The sequence below is a fragment of the Dendrobates tinctorius genome, unplaced genomic scaffold (assembly GCF_039654945.1).
Source record: "Dendrobates tinctorius isolate UK_male_01 unplaced genomic scaffold, ASM3965494v1 ptg000270l, whole genome shotgun sequence".
In the NCBI taxonomy this organism is placed as follows: domain Eukaryota; kingdom Metazoa; phylum Chordata; class Amphibia; order Anura; family Dendrobatidae; genus Dendrobates; species Dendrobates tinctorius.
The window spans coordinates 11,557,869-11,582,652 of NW_027361937.1; the positions used below are offsets into that span (position 1 = coordinate 11,557,869).

The 24,784-nt window shown below is 43.5% G+C and overlaps 1 protein-coding gene across 2 annotated transcripts in view; it reads right to left on the bottom strand.

The window, feature by feature from the left end:
* Positions 1 to 24,784, bottom strand: part of LOC141069665 (protein MTSS 1-like) — a 202,667-nt gene that overhangs the window by 34,822 nt on the left and 143,061 nt on the right. For both annotated transcript variants that reach the window (XM_073559445.1, XM_073559444.1), the window contains exons 5-6: positions 20,159 to 20,250; positions 15,775 to 15,849 (exon numbers count right to left, since the gene is read on the bottom strand). In XM_073559445.1, coding sequence (XP_073415546.1) covers positions 15,775 to 15,849; positions 20,159 to 20,250 — 167 coding nt within the window. The remainder of the gene's footprint in view (positions 1 to 15,774; positions 15,850 to 20,158; positions 20,251 to 24,784) is intronic.

A 24,784-nucleotide genomic window follows, 5' to 3' on the forward strand; every position in this document is an offset into this window, starting at 1 on the left:
GTCAAACAAAACATCCCTTAATGTAGATCAGCCTTGAATCTGGATGAGAACAGAAATATGTGCCAAATATATGGAGTCTTTCAAAAATTTCTTGTGATTAACTTATCTAGCAGAGGCAGAACTATGGTATTTAAAGAGAATCTGTCGCTTGCCTTAAAAATGTAATTTTTCCTTGGTGTAAATGTAAATGCTGCTCTTCTGTACAATCTGGCAGTGCTTTTCTTTTGTCCCCGCTCCTGTCCGTTCCTTTTGACTTAATAGAAATATAATCTTTTAGCCATGAGTAGTGTGGTCATCAACTCTTCTCTACAAGTATCCTCTTAACGACCGCGCCCAGTTGGAAAAAAAAAAAAGCTAGCCATATTTAAGGAATGGAGAGGAGCAAGGACAAAAATAAGTAAAAGATGTAGGAGAGGGTAAGGTTAGCTTTAAAGGAAAAGTGTCAGTAGGATCAGCCCTACTAAGTTATCTATATGGGCCTGCAGGTCACAGAAAGTTGAATAAAATATTACCCTTGATACCTGCCATCCAATTTCTTATTCCAGAGAAATCCACATTTTTCGTAATATGCAAAACAGCTGTCAAGATCTATGGGCCGGGCGCAGATCTCCACGAGAATCTGCCTCCAGTGCTTATATTAAATGAAAGGGGTCAGTCATTACATGTCTCACACTGGTAATGACACCTTTCATTTAATATAAGCTCTGGAGGTAGACTCTCAGGGAGATCTATGTCACACCCAAAGATCTTAACAGCTCAGTTACATTAAGAATGTGGATTTATCAGGAATAAGACATCGGGTCAGAGATCTCAAGGTATCATTTTATTCAAATTTCTATGACCCGAATGCCCATATTGACGACTTAGGAGGGTCCATTGATCCTATTGACAGATTCCCTACAGAATTATGATTTTTAAACAAGGTGCAGAACTTTCATTAGCCTTCAGGTGTCACTGTTGCAACCACCTTTAGTGCTTATTGGTTGATGATTTCAGCAAACTATATAATATATGGACATTTCTATGGAAAGAATGATACAGTACCTCCCTCCAGGCGGTCAATTCTAATTATCATACTAAAATGCAGTCACACCTATGCAGTCATCCCAAAAAATTACCATACCCCAACTAGCATTTAATAACAGAACTATACCATGTAAAGCCGGGCTAATAGCTGGCAATTCTCAGTATGGATCTGCCCCATTTCTAATCAGAGATTTTTATATGGAAAGGCACAACGATCAGATCTCAAAAGCACCCATCTTGCCAAGAAGGGGTCTGCTAGAATCATTATTATTCTGAATTGTCTAGGAGTCCCATTATCTATAGCAGTATTAGCATCACTTAGGTTTTAGAACTTTTTAAAACCAGTAAGTAATAAATTTGCAATGCTGCTTAAGAATGTGAAGGAACAAATGGTTGGAATGACAGACTCCCTGCATGCCGCTCACACAGCTGACACGCAGCAGCTGTACAGTCACATGTTTCACTGCGCATTACTCAACAGTAAAAATACCCTAGGAGTCACCCAAAGACCCTGAGAATGCAGCAAGAGGGCTTCTTCCCATGGATTATAGTGGTCGTGCAGTGAGGGGAGAAGCTTCTAGCATGGCATGCTGCATGAGAAGAAATCCTAAACATAATGCAATGTTTAACTAAATACCCAGTGCTCCTGACTCCGGCATCATTTATTTTTTGTTCTGAGCCACTCTGTTCCTGAGATATGGCCTTATCTACCCACTAGATAAATTAAGTTTTCTTAGCCAATTGGGTGTAGTCCTCCAGACGACTCCCATATTGCAGAGTTGGGGATCACCCCCACTTGGCTAACAGCTTGCTTTACCGCAAATACAAGTTTGAGTTGGCTATATCTCAAAAACAGAGAGGCACAGAAACAGCATCGTAAGATAGTTAGGCAAGGTCGAAAAAAAGACATTTGTCCATCCAGTTCAGCCTATATTCCATCAGAATCAATCCCCAGATCTACGTCCTTCTGAAGACCCTAATAACTGTAAGATACAATATTGTTATGCTCCAGGAAGACATAGCATCATAGAATCGTAGAGTTGGAAGGGACCTCCTGGGCCATCTGGTCCAACCCCCTGCTCAAAGCAGGATTCGCTAAATCATCCCAGTCAGATGTCTGTCCAGCCTCTGTTTGAAGACTTCCATTGAAGGAGAACTCACCACTTCTCGTGGCAGCCTGTTCCACTCATTGATCACTCTAACTGTCAAAAAGTTTTTTCTAATATCTAATCTGTGTCTCCTCCCATTCAGTTTCATCCCATTGCTTCTAGTCTTTCCTTGTGCAAATGAGAATAAAGTTGATCCTTCTACAATGTGACAGCCCTTTAGATATTTGTAGACAGCTATTAAGTCTCCTCTCAGTCTTCTCTTTTGCAAACTAAACATTCCCAAATCCTGCAACCTTTCCTCATAAGACAGGGTTTGCAGACCGGTCACCATTCTGGTCGCTCTTTTCTGAACTTGCTCCAGTTTGTTGATGTCTTTTTTAAAATGTGGTGCCCAAAACTGGACACAATATTCCAGATGAGGTCTGACCAAAGAGGAGTAGAGGGAAATAATGACTTCACGTGATCTAGACTGTATGCTTCTGTTAATACATCCTAGAATTGCATTTGCCTTTTTTGCTGCTGCATCACACTGTTGACTCATATTCAGTCTGTGATCTATTAGTATACCCAAGTCTTTTTCACATGTGCTGTCACTTAGCCCTATTCCTCCCATTCTATATATGCTTTTTCCATTTTTATTGCCCAGATGTAGTACTTTGCATTTCTCCCTGTTAAAAACCATTCTGTTAGTTGCTGCCCACTTCTCCAGTTTATTTAAATCTTTTTGAATCCTCTCTCTCTCTTCTCTAGTATTAGCTATCCCTCCTAGCTTTGTGTCATCAGCAAATTTAATCAGTTTACCCTCAATTCCTTCATCTAAATCGTTGATAAAGATGTTGAACAATACAGGGCCCAGGACAGAGCCCTGTGGTACCCCACTTGAGACATTCTTCCAACTGGATGTGCAGCCATTTACGACCACTCTTTGGGTCCGATCACTAAGCCAGTTATGAATCCACCTAACAGTTGCCTTGTCCATTCCATACTTAATCATTTTTTCAATAAGGATTGTATGAGAGACTTTGTCAAATGCTTTGCTGAAGTCAAGATATACTATATCTACAGCATTTCCTTGATCCACCCAATCAGTGATACCGTCATAGAAGGAAATTAAGTTAGTCTGACATGACTTATTAGTTACAAACCCATGCTGACTCTGTTTAATCACTTCATTCTTATCCAGGTATTGACATACATGTTGTTTAATAATTTGTTCAAAGATCTTTCCTGGTATAGAAGTCAGACTCACCGGCCTATAGTTACCTGGGTCCACCTTCTTCCCCTTTTTGAAGATAGGAACAACATTTGCTCTTTTCCAGTCTTCTGGCACTTCTCCTGTTCTCCAAGAATTTTCAAAGATTATAGAGAGGGGTTCAAAAATTTCTTCTGCTATCTCCTTCAGTACTCTGGGGTGTAATTCATCTGGACCAGGAGACTTGAATTCATTTAGGCTAGCTAAGTGTTTCCTCACTATCTTTCTGTTTATAGATATCCTGGATTCTTCTATTCCCTTAATAGGACAGTGAATAACAGTTGATGTTACATTTCCTTTCTGAGAGAAAACAGATGCAAAATAGGAATTTAAAAGTTCAGCCTTCTCAACATCCTGTCTTACCATTTCATCATTTTCATCCTGTAAAAATCCTATAGCATCTTTGACTTTTCTTTTACTTTTGACATATCCCCAAAATCCTTTATTATTGCTTTTGACATCTCTTGCAAGCCTCAATTCATTTTCAGCTTTAGATAATCTGATTTGTGCCCTGCAGGTTCTGCAGACAGCATTATATTCTTCTTTAGATATGCCTCCCTCTTTCCATTTTATAAACATTTTTTTCTTCCTTTTTAGCATGTGCTTAAGTTCTGTGTTCATCCATCCTGGTTTCCTTAACTGCTTCCTATTCTTCCCTCTTTTCGGAATTGTTAACAACTGTGCTTTGAGAATTTCATTTTTCAAGATTTCCCATCCTTCCTGGACATTTTTGTCTTTAAGGATATCCAGCCATTGGATCCCTCCAATTCTCTTTCTGAATCCCTTAAAATCTGCCTTTCTGAAATCTAACCTTGACGTCTGAGTCTTCACAGGTCTTCCGCCTCTAGTTATCCAAAATTCTAAAATAGCATGGTCGCTACCTCCTAGGGTCCCAGCCACTTTTACCTCCTCAACCATTTCCTCCCTGTTTATAAGGATTAGATCCAAGGTAGCAGTTCCCCTTGTTTTCTCCCTTACCTTTTGGAAGATAAAGTTGTCAGCAAGAGAGGATAAGAATTTCCTTGACCTGTTAGTTTTGCCTGAGAGAGATTCCCAACAAATGTCTGGATAGTTGAAATCTCCCATGACAACTATGTCATATTTTTTGGAGAACTTGGCCATTTGATGCATAAAGAGTTCATCCATATCTTCAGCTTGCACAGGCGGCCTGTAGTAAATGCCTACAATGGTGTCCTTTCCATTGTTCTGTCCTTGTATTCTTACCCAAACAGTTTCCACAGAACTCCCAGTCTCTGAAGCTTCAATCTCTGTGCAGATATACGCGTTTCGAACATACAATGCGACACCCCCTCCTCGTTTATCAAGTCTGTTTCTTGCAAATAAGTTGTATCCTTCTAGTCTTGTATTCCAATCATGTGTATTGTCCCACCAAGTTTCAGTGATTCCAATGACATCATATTTCTTTTCCTGTGTTAGTAGTTCCAATTCTCCTTGTTTGTTGCCCATGCTTTGTGCATTAGTATAGAAACATTTTAGTTTGTGATTGGTTTCTCTTTCTCCAATATTTTTATTAATTAGATTCTTTCGTCTTTGTTCTTCCTTTCCACTTCTAATAGCAGAGTTCTCAATAGCATTTGTCAGGTGTATGGCTTTTTCTGGTCTTTTGCTTCCCTTCCCATGTTGTTCTAGTTTAAAGCTCTCCTTACAAGTGTAGCAAGGCGACTTCCAAATACATGCTTTCCAGTCTTCGTAAGGTGCACCCCATCTCTAGCAAGTAGTCCATCGTATAAGTAGTTCACTCCGTGATCCAGAAATCCAAATCGTTGCTGACGGCACCATCGACGTAGCCAGTTGTTCACCTGCAGAATCTTATTCCACCTCCTTGTTCCATGGCTATCCACTGGGAGGATGGAAGAGAAGACCACCTGCGCTCCCAGTTCTTTCACTTTCTTGCCTAAGTCTTCAAAGTCTCTGCAGATGGTTTCCAGGTCGTTTCTTGCAGTGTCATTTGTCCCCACATGTAGTAGCAGGAATGGGTAGTCATCTGTAGGTCTGAAGAGTCCTGATATCCTGTCAGACACATCTTTAATTTTTGCACCTGGAAGACAACACATTTCTCTTGAAGTTATATCCGGTCTGCAGATAGCGGCCTCAGTTCCTCGCAACAGGGAATCCCCCATGACCACCACTCTCCGTTTCTTCTTCACAACATTTTTCTTTCTCCATCTCTTGAACCCCTGGACTGTGTTCACCATCACCACCTCCTCCTCAGGCAAGGAATTCCAGATTCTCACTGCCCTATCAGTAAAGAATCCTTTTCTATGTTGGTGGAAAAACCTTCTCTCCTCCAGACGCAGAGAATGCCCCCTTGTGACGTCACCTTCCTTGGTAGAAACAGATCCTCGGAGAGATATTTGTATTGTCCCCTTATATACTTATACATGGTTATTAGATCGCCCCTCAGTCGTCTTTTTTCTAGAATAAAAAATCCTAATTTTGCTAATCTCTCTGGGTATTGTAGTTCCCCCATCCCCTTTATTAATTTTGTTGCCCTACTTTGTACTCGCTCTAGTTCCATTATATCCTTCCTGAGCACCGGTGCCCAAAACTCTACACATTACGCCATGTGCGGTCTAATCAGGGATTTGTACAGAGGCAGTATAATGCTCTCATCATGTGTATCCAGACCTCTTTTAATGCACCCCATGATCCTGTTTGTCTTGGCAGCCGCTGCCTGGCACTGGCTGCTCCAGGTAAGTTTATCATTAACTAGGATCCCCAAGTCCTTCTCCATGTCAGATTTACCCAGTGGTTTCCCATTCAGTGTGTAATGGTGATATTGTTTCCTTCTTCCCATGTGTATAACCTTACATTTATCAATATTAAACCGCATCTGCCACCTTTCAGCCCAAGTTTCCATCTTATCCAGATCCATCTGTAGCAGAATACTATCTTCTCTTGAGGTCGCAACACTGACCCCTGCGGTACCCCACTGGTCACAGCGACCCAGTTAGAGAATATACCATTTATAACCACCCTCTGCTTTCTATCACTAAGCCAGTTACTTACCCAATTACACACATTTTCCCCCAGACCCAGCAGTCTCATTTTGTGTACCAACCTCGTGTGGCACAGTACCAAACGCTTTGGAAAAAAATCAAGATATACCACATCCAGCAGAAAAACCTTACCAGATTCAGTAGAACAGCAGCATTTATATTGCATACAAAAATGACATTTAGGGCAAATGATACCGTAGGTCTTCTTTAAATACAGTAAATAACGCTGGATGGAAGATGCACGCTGCATATGCTCCGATAGTATATACCAATGCATACGAGCATTGCAGCAATATCGGTGTTTTCATTACACAGCCCCTGGCCATTAGTTACTCCTGAGAATCAGCACTACAGACGTGTCTGGAGCTGCTGCAGAGATCGCAGGTATGGTAATTAAATCTCTACAGGGAACATAGAAAACGTGTATCCTGAAAAGGAATGATCACAGCTTTCTAAAAGAATATGTCATATAGATGAAGAGTCCTCCGCTCCTGAGCCGACACAATACACAATGCATTACTCTGTAGCGCGGAAGGGATTTTGTTACAACGCAGTCACAGACAAAGCAAAAAATGTCAGCCGTTGCCCCACTTTACCTACAGCCATCTCCGTATGCTCACATCTCTTATAATTGTGTGATCTGACGTTTCGGAACCTAAACTTAAAGCGTTGCTCCATAAAATAATCCTATAATTAACACACATACGGTAAATAGCAACTCCCGAATATCTGGAGAGTTTGAAAACATACGGGGCTGGCATAGAACAGCGTGTGGTAAACCGATGGGTGTGCAGGGCATAATTATTTTGTACACATCCTCTTGATTAAATTCACAGAGAGGATTTACAGTTGTTTTTTGGACATGGGGCAACGTGTGGTAACAAGCCGGAAAAGATCTGAAGGCTAAACAAGCCCTTTAGTAACCGGTCTCAACCGTCGCCAGTGTTCCTGATCCAGTGCTGCCCACAGTGTGCCACCCCGCTTGTAAACAGAATTACAAAAACTCAGCGCAGATGCCAGTCTCCCAGGACGAGAACTTCTCCACTCGGAAGCTTTTCGCAAAATAAATGCTGATGCCGGAGAAGAAGACATGCCTTGGTTTAAAGAGGTAATGCCAAGTAAAAGTTATCAGAAGGCACAGCACTGGCATTAATGGGGATCGCACCCATACATCTGTATCTTTATAGTTATAGGAGGGTTATATTTTATTCACAGTGGGTGCCAGGCTGCACCCCACCCATCTACATAGCATAAAAGATTAGGAAGCCCTGCCTAGGATTGTTTATGCTGTGTGACCACTCTACATCGCAGTACTGGAAGGTTCGAGTAAGAATTCACAGCGTGTCTGCAAATGTGAACTTTGGAAACGTTGGATTCAAGTGATAGCCTGATTTAAGTTCAAGAATGCGCCTTGACTTCTGCTCTGGAACATTTCATAACCCTACGACCAAAGCCGAACATTATTCACAACAAAATCGAAGCAAACTAATAAGAATAAAATGCCATTTTTATCTCTCCTGCTTTCTCAGCGGTCTTCTTCCTCTTTGAACCGGACAGATACTATGTAATGGTACTGGATTGTAAGGCTGCACAGGGGTGCAATGTTTATGGGAACCAGCACCTAAGACACACAAGTTCCAAGATGGATCATAAAGAATGAAACGGAGAACCAGGTTGGATACCGAACAGCAAACATCTGTTTCATGTACCTGTAATTATCAAACTAGCTGTTCAACCTGAAGGAATCTCCACTCAAGAAGGGGAAAATTCAACTTTGTTCTATCTATACTGATCTTCAAATACAGCGCCCTTACTTCTTGTCCATAGGTTGGATATGCTTGTTTGTGATTGAGCTACTACAGCCGACACAAGGGGTAACGTTTCTCCTTTGCAGAGAGTGACATGTCGAGCCTGACATGCCAAGGTGAGGAGACTTAAGCCTTCCAGTGCTCCTCTGGGAAATTAAATATGCAAATTGTCTCTTCATAGAGGAAGAGGACTAGAACTCTAGTGCAACATCACTCTCTGCAATGTTACCCTTTGGATCCCGGTCAATCGCCTCTCACCTAGCCAAACCAGATCTCACACTTTGCACTGACGAGGGGCAGTACCCCAAAACACAGCGTCATTGAGATTCTGGTTAACTGCTTAAAGGGAACCTGTCACCAGGAAAATGCAGTTCAATCTGCAAGCACCATGTTATAGATCAAGGGGAGCTGAGCAGATTGATGTATAGTTTTGTGAGAAAAGATCTGATCAGTTTCTAACAGCGGTAAGGGCCAGAGTGGACCAGGGAAACACAATGGATGTTGTCTACATGGACTTTTCAAAAGTGCTTGAATATGGTGCGACACAAAGTTCTTACACAAAATGAGAAAAATGGGACTAGGAGAAAATGTGTGTAACAGGGTTAATAATTACCAGAGGAGCATGCATGGTAAATAAGTGTCCTTAATCTGACATGCTAGGCCTGTGACTCTCCACAGTCAGAAAAATTACCCCAGTGGTAAGCCTCTCACCTAACCAAATCAGATCTCATACTTTTGCACTGAGGACGGGCAATATATCGAAACACCATGTCTGAAAACTGAGATTCTGGTTTGGCTTTTATCCGAAGTCATTTTCCAAAGCTTGTTAAAGGGTCGATATTGACTTTTAGGTTTGCTACTTCCAATAGGTGGCCCTAGAATTCTAGTCCTCTTCCCCTCTGATGAGACAAGTTGCATTATCAAGCATATGAAGCACAACCCATGGCTTGGAGAAGATCGGAGTGTTGATTCTGGACATGTAAAGAAATGGATATATTTGTCATATCCTAGACAACCTCATTTTATTTCTTTCCAGCCAGCGGGTACAAGGTCTTGTCAGGTCAATATTATCCTCTATTTAGATGACAACTGCATACTAGGAAGCGATTGTCTCATTTTCAAATTGCGATTTCTTGTTAACATTGGATACTAAAGGTTCCCATACACAAGGAAACATCACTTTCTAGCAATCCTTTAATTAAAACCTCACATGCCAGACAATTAGATACTTTGGATTAGCGCATGACAAATCAATGAGGCTATGCTGAGTTTCTGTTCAGAAGACAGAGCTTAGGTTACTTCATCTACAGTGTTGAAAAATCTGGCTTGGGGGTGAGTGAAGGCATATGTAGCTACTAACTTCTCATTATTGAGGGATGCTAGCAACAACACTTTAATCCATCACCACATTTCAAAATCAAATTCTGTAGAGCTTTTAGGCTGGATAAGACTGGTGTACTTACCTTAAAAGCAATTTGCGAATGGCTGTGTAATCCTCAAATTAAAATGGGTATTTAAAATATTAAGCAGGGAAACTTTCACGAAGCATTATGCAACTATTCTAACGTTGACATTTTGTAAGTAAGAACACCAGCCTCATCAGGTTTAAGAGGTGTATGCAATTTATTTTGTGAAATCTGGTGACAGAGGCGCTTTATTACCAGCTTGCCTTTCAAAGTAAAGGCTGGTTTCCATAAATCTACTATTTTATTCAGGGAAGCCCAATCCAAGCTTTCCATTAAGTGTTTAGAAACGTACATTGTATCCTAAATGATCTAATTCGGCATGGCAGGGCTCCTCGATCGCTTTTAGCATGTGCCAGAGACCAGAGTAGGAAACTGTCTTGTGGCAGAGTAGGACTCATAGTAAGTGGAAATGTACATAAGCTAAGTGGCAGCGTTGACAATATGGTTTTTAGAGATGTGCATCCCAACACAAACTGGGTGGTTACTTGAAGGATTTTTATTTTCCAGGGGATATTCACTGAGGAAAACCTTTGTGTTCCTGACATGACTAATAGTGATGTCAAGAATAAACCATCATAGTGACAAAACCCCCTTTCAGTAGAGAACCTGTGCAACAGTTCCTCAGGACGGCTGTAGAGATACACTCCCTGGCCTAAAAAAGTCAAGAATTAGAAATGTTGGGCACACTACTGCCAGCTGAGCTAGGGACACACTCAAATTTAGATTAGTAGTATCTTGCAACCCACCAACGAAATCCAAAAAACATTGCTATCTAGGTTTCTGCATTTGTGGTATAATCGCCACCTCAAAGACCTCCAAAGTTATATATTAATTGTACAAATTGGAGAAAGGGAAATCTATCTATTCAGCCCACTTCTAGTCATGACCATTTTTAGGATAAGCTTGGCTAGAACCAATATGGTCAGATTTCTAGAAATCCATCTATGTGACATTACGAAAACTAAAAGAAAAAGACAAAAACCACAAGTGCATTCAGCACTGACCAAGCTAAAGGGGTTGTTCTACTAAATAAGTACCACTTATCCCCAGGATACTGTCAGTCCGATCACTAAGACCCCTACTGAACTCAAGAACTGCAGCCCAAAACTCCGGTGTGTGAAGAAAACAATAGTGCATGACCACAGCATTATTCACTTCTATAAGGCCAGGTTCATACTGCGTTAATGCAATCCGTTTAACGCATAGCGTTGACGGACTGCGTTAACGCTATAGCATAACGCGATCGTGTTATGCTATACCGCTAGTGCAGATGCTTAATCTGCGCTAGCAGTGACGGACCCTTGGACGCTCCAGACCGCGTCCGAGGGTCCGTCACAGAATGACGGCACATCGCTAGCGCATGCAGATTATGGCATGCGCTCGATAATGGGAGTGAATGGCAGCGTTAACGGATTGCGTTACATCGCGTTATGCCGTGGTGTAAGGAAATCCATTAAACGGCCTGCATTAACTCAGTATGAACCCAGCCTAAGACTAATGGAAAGGCAGTCCTTGCCATGTCCATAGAAGTGAATGGAATCATGGTCAAGCATGCGCCCTGCTGCTGTAGTCTCACAGGGGCATTTCAGGTCTTTAGATAGGTGGGGGTCAAATTATATCCTATCCTGTGCAGATATGATAAATAAAATAATGGAACAAATCCTGTAAATTTGCTTCTAGGAAAGTTAGGTGAAAAATGTAGCTGTCACTACAGCTTTAAGAAGGGACAAAAACCAGCTTTCTCAGAGGTCTGAATGGCATTTAATCCTTGCAAGATATGAGAATATTTGTCTTTAAAGGGAACCTGTCATGTCCTTTTTGGGTTTGTAAACTGACCCCAGTGTGGTGTTAGTGATGCAATGTGCTAACTAACCAACATGGTTTTCTCTATGAAAAGCTCCCAGTATATTATGTGTGTAAAAAAAACACTTTGTATCATTAGTAGATTGCATCACATACCTTTTGTTTCAGTCATAGGGTGGAGCTTTATACCGGTTCAGTCACGGTCAGTCATAGGCCTGTTTCACACTTCAGTTGTTTGAAGTCAGTCAAAATCCGCCGCTTTGCAAAAAAAACGGATCCGCCTTTTTTTTGGCGGATCCATTTTTTCCCCATAGACTTGCATTAGCAGTGGATTTTGACGGATGGTTATCCGTTGGATCAGTTGTTTGACGGATCCGCCAAAATTTTGTCGTCCGCTGACTTCAGTGGACGGACAATGAACCTTTTTTTGCCTTCGTCAAAATAGCGGATAGCAACGGATCCGCCGCTATCCGCCATTCGTTATAATGGTTGCCTATGGCGGCGGATCCGTTGCCAACCGTTTTTTGACGGAATCCGGCAACGGATCCGCTTTCTGACACTGAGCATGCCTGGAAGAATTTCCTTGCCAGAAATTTAACCCCCGATCTCTCTCTCTCAGACTCATTTTCCTTTAAATTTCAGTCACTCACTACTAAAGCGGATCCGTCAAAAAACGGATCCGGTGGCATCCGTTTGTGCCACAACGGAATCGGATCCGTTTTTTTCACAACCTGGCGGATTTTGACTGACGCCCACTGCAACGGCCTCTGAAATCCTGAGCTTGCGCATTGCCTCTCAGGTCCCCGGGCCCGTGCACTAAATCTGAGTGTACGTCGCCAGCTTCTTTTCACATGTGTGTATGCTCTGGAGCCGCTGTGTGTCAGTGGCCACATGATAGATTGTGAGTGCACACAATATACCCGCCAGTCTTCCTGATCGCCGCCGTGGAGCATGCACACATGTAAACAGAAGTTGGGAACATACACAGATTCGGTGCGCATGCTCGGGGAGCCGACCGGCAGTGCATAATTGTGAGATTTCAGAGGTCGTTCTGTGACGTCAGGGCAGTCACTGCATTCAATCATAATGCGGTGGGCGTGAATAATTGTGAACAGGACTGTAACTGAACCGGAAAAAAATGCCACCCCTATGAAAGAAACTAAAGGTATGTGATGTGGTACACACAACACAGGAGACAAGAGGCTGTGGTACATACATCACAGCAGAAAAGGGGCTGCGGTACATACATCACAGCAGAAAAGGGGTTGCAGTACATACATCACAGCAGAAAAGGGGCTGCGGTACATACATTACAGCAGACAAGGGGTTGCAGTACATACATCACAGCAGAAAAGGGGCTGCGGTACATACAACACGAGACAAGAGACAAAAAAACTGACTAGCACATCCAAACTAATGTGAATAGGTGCATAAAAAGAGGAGCTACCCCCATATACAATATACAAAGAATGGTTGCACTCTATCATGCTAAGGCATGTCAATGTGGAATATATGTAATTAGAATTGAAATACAGCTTTAGAATGACATAAAAAATATATGAGACTCTTAGCATAAAATTTGGCCAAATATTATCTGCCCACTAGCCAACGTCAAGGCGGCCTCAAATCTGATGGGTACCTACACTGTGTGAATACCTCTCTAAGGCTGATGTCTGAATTCCTGGGTGAATGTGGACACCTCTGTCAGCAATGCCTGCATTTATGGGTAAGTAGGGACCTGCTATAGTTAAAATCACCACCTGGTGGAGGGCGGAGTGCTCGAGCAGACAAGGGGCTGCGGTACATACATCACAGCAGACAAGGGGCTGCGGTACATACATCACAGAAGACAAGGGGCTGCGGTACATACATCACAGCAGACAAGGGGCTGCGGTACATACATCACAGCAGACAAGGGGCTGCGGTACATACATCACAGCAGACAAGGGGCTGCGGTACATACATCACAGCAGACAAGGGGCTGCGGTACATACATCACAGCAGACAAGGGGCTGCGGTACATACATCACAGCAGACAAGGGGCTGCGGTACATACATCACAGCAGACAAGGGGCTGCGGTACATACATCACAGCAGACAAGGAGCTGCGGTACATACATCACAGCAGACAAGGGGCTGCGGTACATACATCAGAGCAGACAAGGGGCTGCGGTACATACATCGCAGCAGACAAGGGGCTGCGGTACATACATCGCAGCAGAAAAGGGGCTGCGGTACATACATCGCAGCAGAAAAGGGGCTGCGGTACATACATGACAGCAGACAAGGGGCTGCGGTACATACATGACAGCAGACAAGGGGCTGCGGTACATACATCACAGCAGACAAGGGGCTGCGGTACATACATCACAGCAGACAAGGGGCTGCGGTACATACATGACAGCAGACAAGGAGCTGCGGTACATACATCACAGGAGACAAGGGGCTGCAGCACATACATCACAGGAGACAAGGGACGGCGGTAGAGACAACCCACAGGAGACAATGGACGGCGGTAGAGACATCACAGGAGACAAGGTGCTGCGGTACATACATCACAGCAGACAAGGGGCTCCGGTACATACATCACAAGAGACAAAGGACTGAGGTTTATACAGCACAGGAGACAAGGGACTGCGGTACATACATCACAGGAGACATGGGGCTGCGGTACATACGGTACATCACAGGAGACAAGGGACTGTGGTATATACACCACAGGAGACAAGGAACTGCGGTACATACCGCACAGGAGACATGGGACGGCGCTACAAACCGCACAGGAGACATGGGACGGCGCTACAAACCACACAGGAGACATGGGACTGAGGTATATACAGCACAGAGAGACATGGGACTGCAGTATATACAGCACAGGAGACATGGGATTGCAGTATAAACAACACAGGAGACAGTGGGGCTGAGGTACATACATCACAGACGCTGGGGCTGTGGTATATACATCACAGGAGTCATGGGGCTGCGGTATAGTTCTCAGAGGAGACAAGGAGACATCGGGCTGCAGTATATTCATCACAAGAGACCCTGGGGATGAGATATATAATCACAGGAGTCATGGGGCTGTGATGTAGACATTACAGGAGACGTTGCTGCTGTCTTCTGTGGGACAGGAGCGCATCACACGCTAATTCTGCCCAGCAAAGTATGTCCTGGCACTGGCAAGCGTCAGGATATAATCTTTCATTGTATGCACCGCAGTGTTCAGTAGTAAACGTTGCGTGTGCATGCTTGCAGAACAATAGGAAATTTAAGGGCCTGCAGCCATAAAAATGTAGCTGCCAGCCCAAGAACTGCAGTCCCTTGCTTTAAGAAGTCCAGGAAGATTCTGTGGCAATCACTGTGTCGGAGTTGTAATATGCCACATAGTAACTGGTGTTATATATACACACAAACACATTATCACATACGTACATAAAAATGCACACACACAAATATATTATATACACACACTAATATATATATATATATATATATATATATATAAATACACACATTTATATACACACATATATAAGTGTACACACACTATATTATATATACTGTATATCTATACACACACATATATATTATATATATATATATATATATATATATATATATACACACACATATATATATATATATATATACACACACACACATATATACAAATATATATATATATACACACACACATACAAATATATACATACACACACACACACGTATACACACATACATATGTATACACATTTATATACACACACTATATTATATATATACTGTATATATACACACATATATATAGTGATATAGATGCACTCACAGATACATGCACACAAGTGTGTGTATGAGGAGCATTCAGATTTCTGAAGGAGCATGGTGAAAACCTCTATTCTTTCTCCCTCCCCATATCTGCAGTTTCCTGTCTTTCCTATTTCCTCTGTTACATTTCCTTCCCCACAAAACAACTACATTAATCTACCACGTATTTAAAGCAGGAAGCTTCGCTTTGAGCCATAAATCCTGAGAATTATCATCAGCGGAGATCTGTGGCGCTAATATTTCTAACATAACTGTACTATACCAGAGTAGCTACGCCACAAGAGATGAATACACAGAGGCCAGGCCACAGAGACATACATGGCCATTGTACAAGATGAAGGTTCCCTCACATCTGTGAATAACATTTAACCCCTATGTTTTCATGTGCCCTTCTTGGTACAATAACGTTAGGAGTCTGCTGCCCTTGGTACAAAAACATTACCAGGTTTACACAATATTACTTACCTTTCTTTACTTTCTTTTGTAACTTTATTGTATCTGAAGATTTCTTCTTAATCTCGGCTCGGGCCTTCTTATACTCTAAAAGAAGACAAGAGATGACAGTTAGGCAAAATCATTCACCATCAACAGTCTGGTAGACGACAGGCCCTCAGATCAAAAAATTAAATAAAATGTAACAATATGTCAGCAGTGCCTATACCAATGAACCAGATTTCACATAACCCCACCAATTAGACAAACTATACATCACCTATAATATATATAAAACTTTTAAAGAATGAGTGTACCCTTTAAAGTATTACACCTAAATGCACAGGTTCTCCTTACAATCTAGAAGATAAAAGAACAGACTCTGGACCTCCAGTTCACTATCATAAGTTGACCATTCATGTGTGACCACCTTTCCTCTGCAAATATGGAACACAAGTTTTCCGCTCTTAAAGGGGTTCTACGGGAATAGGAAAAAAAACTGAAGGAAAGGTCATTAAAAATAACATTGTAAATACATTTAATTGACAAATGACAATCGCTTTGTCTAAGGGGGTAATTGCTGTATTATACCGGTCCTAGGGTGCTAGAACAGATGCCTGTGACATGTGCAGTAGGAAGCTCCTTGGCTGTGACCTGGAGATACGGCTATTGTTCTAGAGAAGCAACAAATATGAACCTAGCACTCAACTTAAAGGTATTTGTAAGGCGGTTTATTGTAGTACACGAAAAAAGACGTTTCGGTCAATGTGACCTTCTTCAGTTACGTGTGGTATATAGATTGTGTAGAGATGGCCGGTGGACACCGCATCTGGAGGCATGTTTGCCCCTCTCCTATATACTGACAAGCTCATTACCTTAGAGATCATTCTCCTCAATGCCTAAAGCACCATCGTCCTTTCTGATTGATGCCTATAAGCTCTACACAATCTATATACCACACGTAACTGAAGAAGGTCACATTGACCGAAACGTCTTTTTTCGTGCACTACAATAAACCGCCTTACAAATACCTTTAAGTTGAGTGCTAGGTTCATATTTGTTGCTTTAACGGTTTGGGAACCTAACCTTAGCACCATCTTGAGTTGTGCTCACGGTGTTCTTTCTATATTATTCTAGAGAAGGACAGGGCACCTCTTCTACCTCTGGTATCTCCAGCAGTACAGTGGAGAACATCTTCCTACATAAGGAGGGCGAAGCCTCCCACTACACAGGCTCCTGTACTAACATTCTAGGGCACGTTTCGCTCAGTGAAACAAGGCAGCGGCCATTTTCATTCTATAGTGATTACCTCCCTAGACAAAACAATTGGGATTTGAGAATTGAATAGATTTAGGAATTTTATTTTACAATGACAATTCCTTAGTTTTTCCTATCCCAAGAGAATCCCTTTAAAGGACCTTCACTTATGAAGCCGAGGGCAATGTAGATAGGTTAGGAGAGTCAGAGGATGGCGTACCAAGGGCTGACCACCACCACTCACGTAGCTGCAGGCACCTCTGCAGACCTCTACCTCTGGATAAAAGGACAAACAATCCTCGTCATCCAGTCCAGGTTACCGAGCCTCCCTGAGATTTCTCATGTGGAATGTGCACTCCTGTGACTTTTGCAAGGTTGCTCTGTGGACACAAGTATACCTCTCTGAAATAGCACAGAGTCAGCCATGTATGATGAAGGCGGACTTCGAAGTATAGAGCACAGCATTGTATTTGGACTACAACTACACGCACATTGTCCCTTTATTAGGAGAAAGGAAATGGAAGACATTTAAAGGGCCATGGCACAGGACTTTTTTTTTAAATTTTATGTTACAATTGAACTGGGAGTCTAGAGCAGGATTTCACATAAAACTGACTCTGGGCCAAATCTGTCTTTATCTAACTTTTGCAACTCAGCAAATATTTCGAGAACAGCTCAAGCAAACAGGACTTCCAGGTTTCCATGCAGCCGTACTTCATTAACCAATATTTGAGCTTCAGCAGGGTCGGTACAGACAGCAGGAACTCTGATCCCTGTCACTTTACTGACTCATCTAGGACAAGAAATCTATTGCTCATTAGTCAGAAACTTTGTTTAGGCCTTTCCATGACCATGACGACATGGGACACTTCATTTCAAAAGCGTTTATCTATTTGGAAGAGTAGTGGCATATTGGTAGTGGGGGTCCTGACAATAAGGGGCTGCAACGCAGGTTCAGCATGCCATTACTCCTGGCCATCAGCTCTGCAGATATTCACAGCATGCCTCCATCCGCCATTAGGCTAGAGTCTCAGCTTGGGTTGCGATGCAGCAGTTTCACCAAAGTCACAGTAGCTCTCAACTGGAGTTTTGGAAATTCAATGCAAATTAATTGCATGTTGTACAGAAGCTGGGCAAATATTAACATTAAGCACCGATATCTTACAATTTTCCTAAAGTGGCTCCATTCTTTAGGCAACTGTGCCACATGCTACACAGGAAATTTGTGACGAAGGGACATCTTTTCAATTTTCTTCTCCTGGCCCTACTAAACATATAGATCTTCTTACAATACACCTTGGGGAAGAAATGCAGCCTGTGTGAATCTCCAGTAGAAGTTACAGGAGGTAAGGAGATGAAATGGAGCAGGTATTATTGCAGTATATGGAAAAAAACTGTAAAGCACCACTAGCAGTTTTTTTCTTCCTATATCAGCACTGGAGTGGTGCCTGTAATCCAAGATCCCTGCCCCTAGTAATACACAGTACTTACCAGCGTCTGCCTTCTGCAATTCTCGATACAGCGCCGCCATCTTGTAACCACAATGTCTGACTGAGCGTAATTCAGGGGTAACGGTGACAAGCTCTCAGTGTAGCCTATGAGAGTCTCGTTCTAGTTCTCACAGACTTACACTGAGAAGTGACCTCCGGCTCGGTCACAATCTGCAGAAGATGAGCGGAGCGGCGCTAAGAACAGATGAAGACAGCGACTAATAAGTATAATACTAGAGGCAGGGAAACGTACAATAGTGACACCACTACAGCGGTAAAAAAAAAAAAAAGTGGAGTGAGGCTTTAATTAAGGTTTCTGCAAAACTAAAATAACTAGACTTTCCTCAAACTGAAGCAGCATCTTTTGTACTTTGACAGTGAGGTCATCAGAAGTTATTTGTCCAGGAAACGCAATCTCAAATATACAGACACAACTGGGAGGAAAAGATAAAAAATCTACTAGTATATAAAATAAAGAGAACCTAGGATAAAAACAAAAAACCATATACCCTAAAATTAATAAATAAATCGTAATGGTACACGTAAATATCATAAGGTACATAGTGGACAATATTTTGATCAAAAGAGTGTAAAAGCCATCCCACCGCGACAAGGTGTACTCAATCGGAATGATCCCTAACCAGGGCTGTGTAGTCGGAGTCGTGGAGTCTGAGCCCATTTTGGTGGAGTCGGAGTCATGGAAATTAAGGAGTCGGAGGTTTGACTTACCGACTCCACAGCCCTGTCCCTAACTCTTGTAGTTCACCCTATTAGACTTTAAAAATAGACTAAGGCTCTGTCCACACAGTGCGGATTCTGCTGCAGATCCGCAGCGGATTTGGCCCTGCGGATCTGCAGCAGAACTGCAGGTGATGTACAGTACCATTATTGGCCATGTAAAAAAAAAAACCCGCTGTGCACATGCTGCGGATTTTTCCGCGCGGGATAAAAAAAGCAGCATGTCACTTCTTTTGTGCGGTTTTGCTGCAGTTTTCCACCTGCTCCGTTCTACAAATCTGCAGGTGGAAAACCGCACAAAAACGGCAGTAAAACCGCACAAAAAATGCACTAAATCCGGAGGAAAAATGCAGGTCATTTGACCTGCGGATTTAGTAAAATCTACGGGAGAATCCGCACCGTGTGCGCATAGCCTAATATGGGTCCTGCTCTGCCCCCATCTATTTACATGTACGATTACTATTCATATACTGCAGGGTAACCCCTTATTTTGTTTCATCGAAGGTTGTGTTTGTTAATGTCCACAGTGTGAATATGCATCTTCACATTGTGCTTATACCAACATGTGTTGTTGGCTCATTTCTTTGGTTTTATTTCAGTATATAAAATTAAAAAGAAAAAAAATTGGGGGCAAAATAAGTCACTACCCTACTTCCTTTCTGTGGCATGTGAACGGAGTTGCAGAAACCCCACTCACATGCATGGGATGCAGACTGTGGTGCAGAAAGCCTTGCAGATCCCACTACAATCTGTCAGATCTGGCACATTTGAACAGACCATCGGGTGCAAAGCTTGTCAAGAGCTGTTGTGATATGAAAAAATAGTTGGGAATGATGCGAATATTCATATGGTATATTACACAGATATCAAGAGTTGCGGTTCCCAAGGAGCGTGTGCCGACTATTTTCAGGTGTAAAGTAGAGGTTTCCTACCTTTAGCGTGGTCCTTGTCCAGTTGACTTGCAACTTTCTTCCATTCTTCAATTTTTCCTTCTAGGGGATTTATTAAGCTGTCACTCAGGGCTCTGCAGAAAAGAAGAAAAAAACATAATTAGGGAAAAACAAAGTTCAAGAGAATCCAGCATTAAGAAATTAGACCGTCTAGCCTTTATCTAATCCTTAGAAATGATCAGGACAAAGGTCAAGACCACTGAATAAGCGGAAAGTCATTTGGGCCATAAAAACTATATGAGGCTCATGTTGGTCAGGGGATACGTCAGTCATGTATAGTACAGGGGTCTTCCTATACGCACAGAGCGGGCCCTTTGATCCCAGTGTTTTAGGGCCCCCATATACATTACGTAGCTGTCGGATGAACAATGGGATAGATAGCAAAAATAAAAACCTACGGTAATCATGTTCTCACATATGCACTGTTCTCACTAAGGGCCACGGGACATTCAGTCCCCTCTTCTGGGTTACAGCAGGCATGATAACCAAAAGAAAATTGCAGTACATACATCATATCATGCGCATGACTTTTCCCATGCACAGGTCTTTGTCCAGTGTATGTGTTATAAGAAGAGACATGGGCAGATTAAAGTGCTTTTTTCAAAGTGTACGCTCACTAACTGAACCATACATGTGCTATGAGCAACTGTGAGTCAAACAGCGTGTACGTGAGGCCACGTAAAGCAATAGAATAGGACATTGGGTGAAAGTGTAAGCAGGTGAAAATCACGTGCATGATGTATATGTGAGCAGACGTTTTGCTGGAAGAGAGGATTGAACAAATTATCAGTAGTGGGATGGGATCTGTGAGAATAAAATTAAAGGGATTCGGTCACCACATTTTTGCTACCCCAACTGAGAGCAGCATAATGTAGGGGCAGAGTCCCAGATTCCAGCGATGTGTTACCCAGATTCCAGCAATGTGTCACTTACTGAACTGCTTGCTGTCATTTGGAGAAAATAAGTTTGATCTGCTGTAGATCAACCAGATCTGATTGGCAGCTTTCCGTGTGCACTGGGCATAGACAGAAAGCTGCCAATGAGTGGAGCTCATGAATATGGAGGGACTACATCGCAGCAGGTTTACTAATCCTTTAATGATAAAATCACTGTTTTATCCACAAGAGATTATCAAAACTAGGTGGCAAAAAACTGGGTGACAGATTCAGTTTAATAAGCTACAAAATTAAGTAACACTGGGATGGAAAGTTATCATGGACAACCCCTTTAAAGCTATTTTAAGATGGTTACCCCACACTTGTGAATCCTAGTAAGAGTGAAGCCAATAGCCCCACGCTGAAGGACTGCACTGTAAATGGTCATTACACTTATTTCTACATACATGGCATTATTCATACACTCCGTGAGATTTGGGTTACTTCTCAGAAATCTGACACCTCACTGTATAAGGCATTACGGATCAGATTATTACATTTCCAGTTTTTATTGTTTGCACCATATTCATCTTTCCATTTGCGAGTCTTTTCCCCTAGAATATTTTACGTGTGTTGCCGGTTTTATTATCTGTTGGCCATTGGTTTTCAGTCAATTACGACTTTTAGAAAAGTTGCAAAATTTGCTGCAAACGTACTCCAGTTCTCCCCCCTACAGAGTGATTTTCTGTACACCAGTTATTTTGGAGCAATCTTTGCGCCAATTTTGACAAAAGGAGAGACTGTGCTAAAGACTCGCAATAAAAGGTCAGAGACAAAATAAAGGCTTGTTTTTCCTACTAGAAGCGTAACACATGACCCTCGGAAGTTGCAGTCTCATCGATGCACAAAATGAAAGGTCTGTGGAATTACGTAGACCCGCACAAATACAACCCTGACACTACTGATAGCACATCTTATGAAACGTCTTAGGCCTCTTTCACACTTCAGTTTTTTGTGTCAGTTAAAATCCGCCAAAAAGGCGGAAAAGCGGATCCGTTCCTAACTGATGTGAACGAATGCCACAGGATCCATTTATTGACGGATCCGCAGAATGAAGAATTTTAAAGGAACAGCTGGCCGGGAAGAGAGACAAGAGAGAGAGAAGAGAGAGAGGAGAGAGAGGAGAGAGAGGAGAGAGAAGAGAGAGAGGAGAGAGAGGAGAGAGAGGAGAGAGAGGAGAGAGAGGAGAGAGAGGGGAGAGAGGGGAGAGAGGGGAGAGAGGGGAGAGAGGGGAGAGAGGGGAGAGAGGGGAGAGAGGGGAGAGAGGGGAGAGAGGGGAGAGAGGGGAGAGAGGGGAGAGAGGGGAGAGAGGGGAGAGAGGGGAGAGAGGGGAGAGAGGGGAGAGAGGGGAGAGAGGGGAGAGAGGGGAGAGAGGGGAGAGAGGGGAGAGAGGGGAGAGAGGGGAGAGAGGGGAGAGAGGGGAGAGAGGGGAGAGAGGGGAGAGAGGGGAGAGAGGGGAGAGAGGGGAGAGAGGGGAGAGAGGGGAGAGAGGGGAGAGAGGGGAGAGAGGGGAGAGAGGGGAGAGAGGGGAGAGAGGGGAGAGAGGGGAGAGAGGGGAGAGAGGGGGAGAGAGGGGGAGAGAGGGGGAGAGAGGGGGAGAGAGGGGGAGAGAGGGGGAGAGAGGGGGAGAGAGGGGGAGAGAGGGGGAGAGAGGGGGAGAGAGGGGGAGAGAGGGGGAGAGAGGGGGAGAGAGGGGGAGAGAGGGGGAGAGAGGGGGAGAGAGGGGGAGAGAGGGGGAGAGAGGGGGAGAGAGGGGGAGAGAGGGGGAGAGAGGGGGGAGAGGGGGGAGAGGGGGGAGAGGGGGGAGAGGGGGGAGAGGGGAGAGAGGGGAGAGAGGGGAGAGAGGGGAGAGAGGGGAGAGAGGGGAGAGAGGGGAGAGAGGGGAGAGAGGGGAGAGAGGGGAGAGAGGGGAGAGAGGGGAGAGAGGGGAGAGAGGGGAGAGAGGGGAGAGAGGGGAGAGAGGGGAGAGAGGGGAGAGAGGGGAGAGAGGGGAGAGAGGGGAGAGAGGGGGAGAGAAGGGGAGAGAGGGGGGAGAGGGGGGAGAGGGGAGAGAGGGGAGAGAGGGGAGAGAGGGGAGAGAGGGGAGAGAGAGGAGAGAGAGAAGAGAGAGGAGAGAAGAGAGAGAAGAGAGAGAAGAGAGAGAAGAGAGAGAAGAGAGAGAAGAGAGAGAAGAGAGAGAGAAGAGAGAGAGAAGAGAGAGAGAAGAGAGAGAGAAGAGAGAGAGAAGAGAGAGAAGAGAGAGAGAAGAGAGAGAAAAGAGGAGAGAGAGAGAGAAAAGAGAGGAGAGAGAGAAAAGAGAGGAGAGAGAGAAACAAGAGAGGAGAGAAAGAGACAAGAGAGGAGAGAGAGACAAGAGAGGAGAGAGAGACAAGAGAGGAGAGAGAGACAAGAGAGGAGAGAGAGACAAGAGAGGAGAGAGAGACAAGAGAGGAGAGAGAGACAAGAGAGGAGAGAGAGAGAGACACACAAGAGAGGAGAGAGAGAGAGAGAGAGAGAGAGAGACAGAGGAGAGGAGAGGAGAGGAGAGAGAAAAAAAGAGGATTTTTATCGTCCGCCAGAAAGGATTCCAGGGTTAATTTTCACCCCGACTTCCTTTCTCCGGGCATGCGCACTGGAAAATGCGGATCCAACAAAAAAAACCCCAAAAAACGTTGCAAGGTCCGTCCAAGCATGCCGGCGGATGCAAAAAGTTTGGCGGATCCGCAAAAAAACGGATCCAACGGATGGCCATCCGTCAAGATCCGCCAGTAATGCAACTCAATGGGGAAAAAAACGGATCCGCCAAAAAACATGGCGGATCCGTTTTTTTCAAAACCTGGCGGATTTTGACTGATGGTCAAAAACGGAAGTGTGAAAGAGGCCTTAGCAGAGGAGACATTTCCAAGCAGCAATATTCTCAAAATCATAATGCCAGAAGACTACAAGACTGACTAGTAGGATATTAGGAGAACGTCTTAGGGTATGTGCACACGTAGTTTTTAGGTGCTGCGGATTTCTCCCCGTGGATTTTGCAAAATCCGCAGGTAAATTTCAGGTCAAAAGACCTGCGGATTAGGCTGCGGTTTTGCCCTGCGGTTTTTCACCTCTACAATGGAGGAGATGGTAAACCGCAGCAGAATCCGCAGAAAAGAAGTGACATGTCATTTCTTTCTGCGGATTTAAAACCACGCGGAAAATTCCGCAACATGTGCACAGCGGTTTCCATTTTACATAGAGTAACATCCGGTACTGTACAACGCAGCAGATTCTGCTGTGGACCCACAGGGCCAGAAACGCTGCGGATCCGCAGCGTGTGCACAAAACCTTAAATGGGTAGACACCAAAAGATTTACGCAGCTCAAGAAAGCCAGTCTTCACTTCCTTACCTACAGATAGTTGGAGGTACTTTATGTAACACTACAGGGTTTAGGAATTCCCTTTCTAGGGCACCTTTACCTTACTAGTAATATGGGCAGGAACCATGCCGGTGTTTGTTGGCCATCACAGCTCACAATGCCCTTGCCCTACGCTTCTAATGCCGGTAAGTAAAGACCTTTGTACAAGAGCTAATAATCAGTAAAAACGAGAAATCCTAAGTCTGATCATTCCCGACCATGCCCATGTAGTCCGCTGATCAGCAAAACACTTATTTGTGATCCGATTCGATTGTTGGTGTCAGCCATTAAAAGAGGCT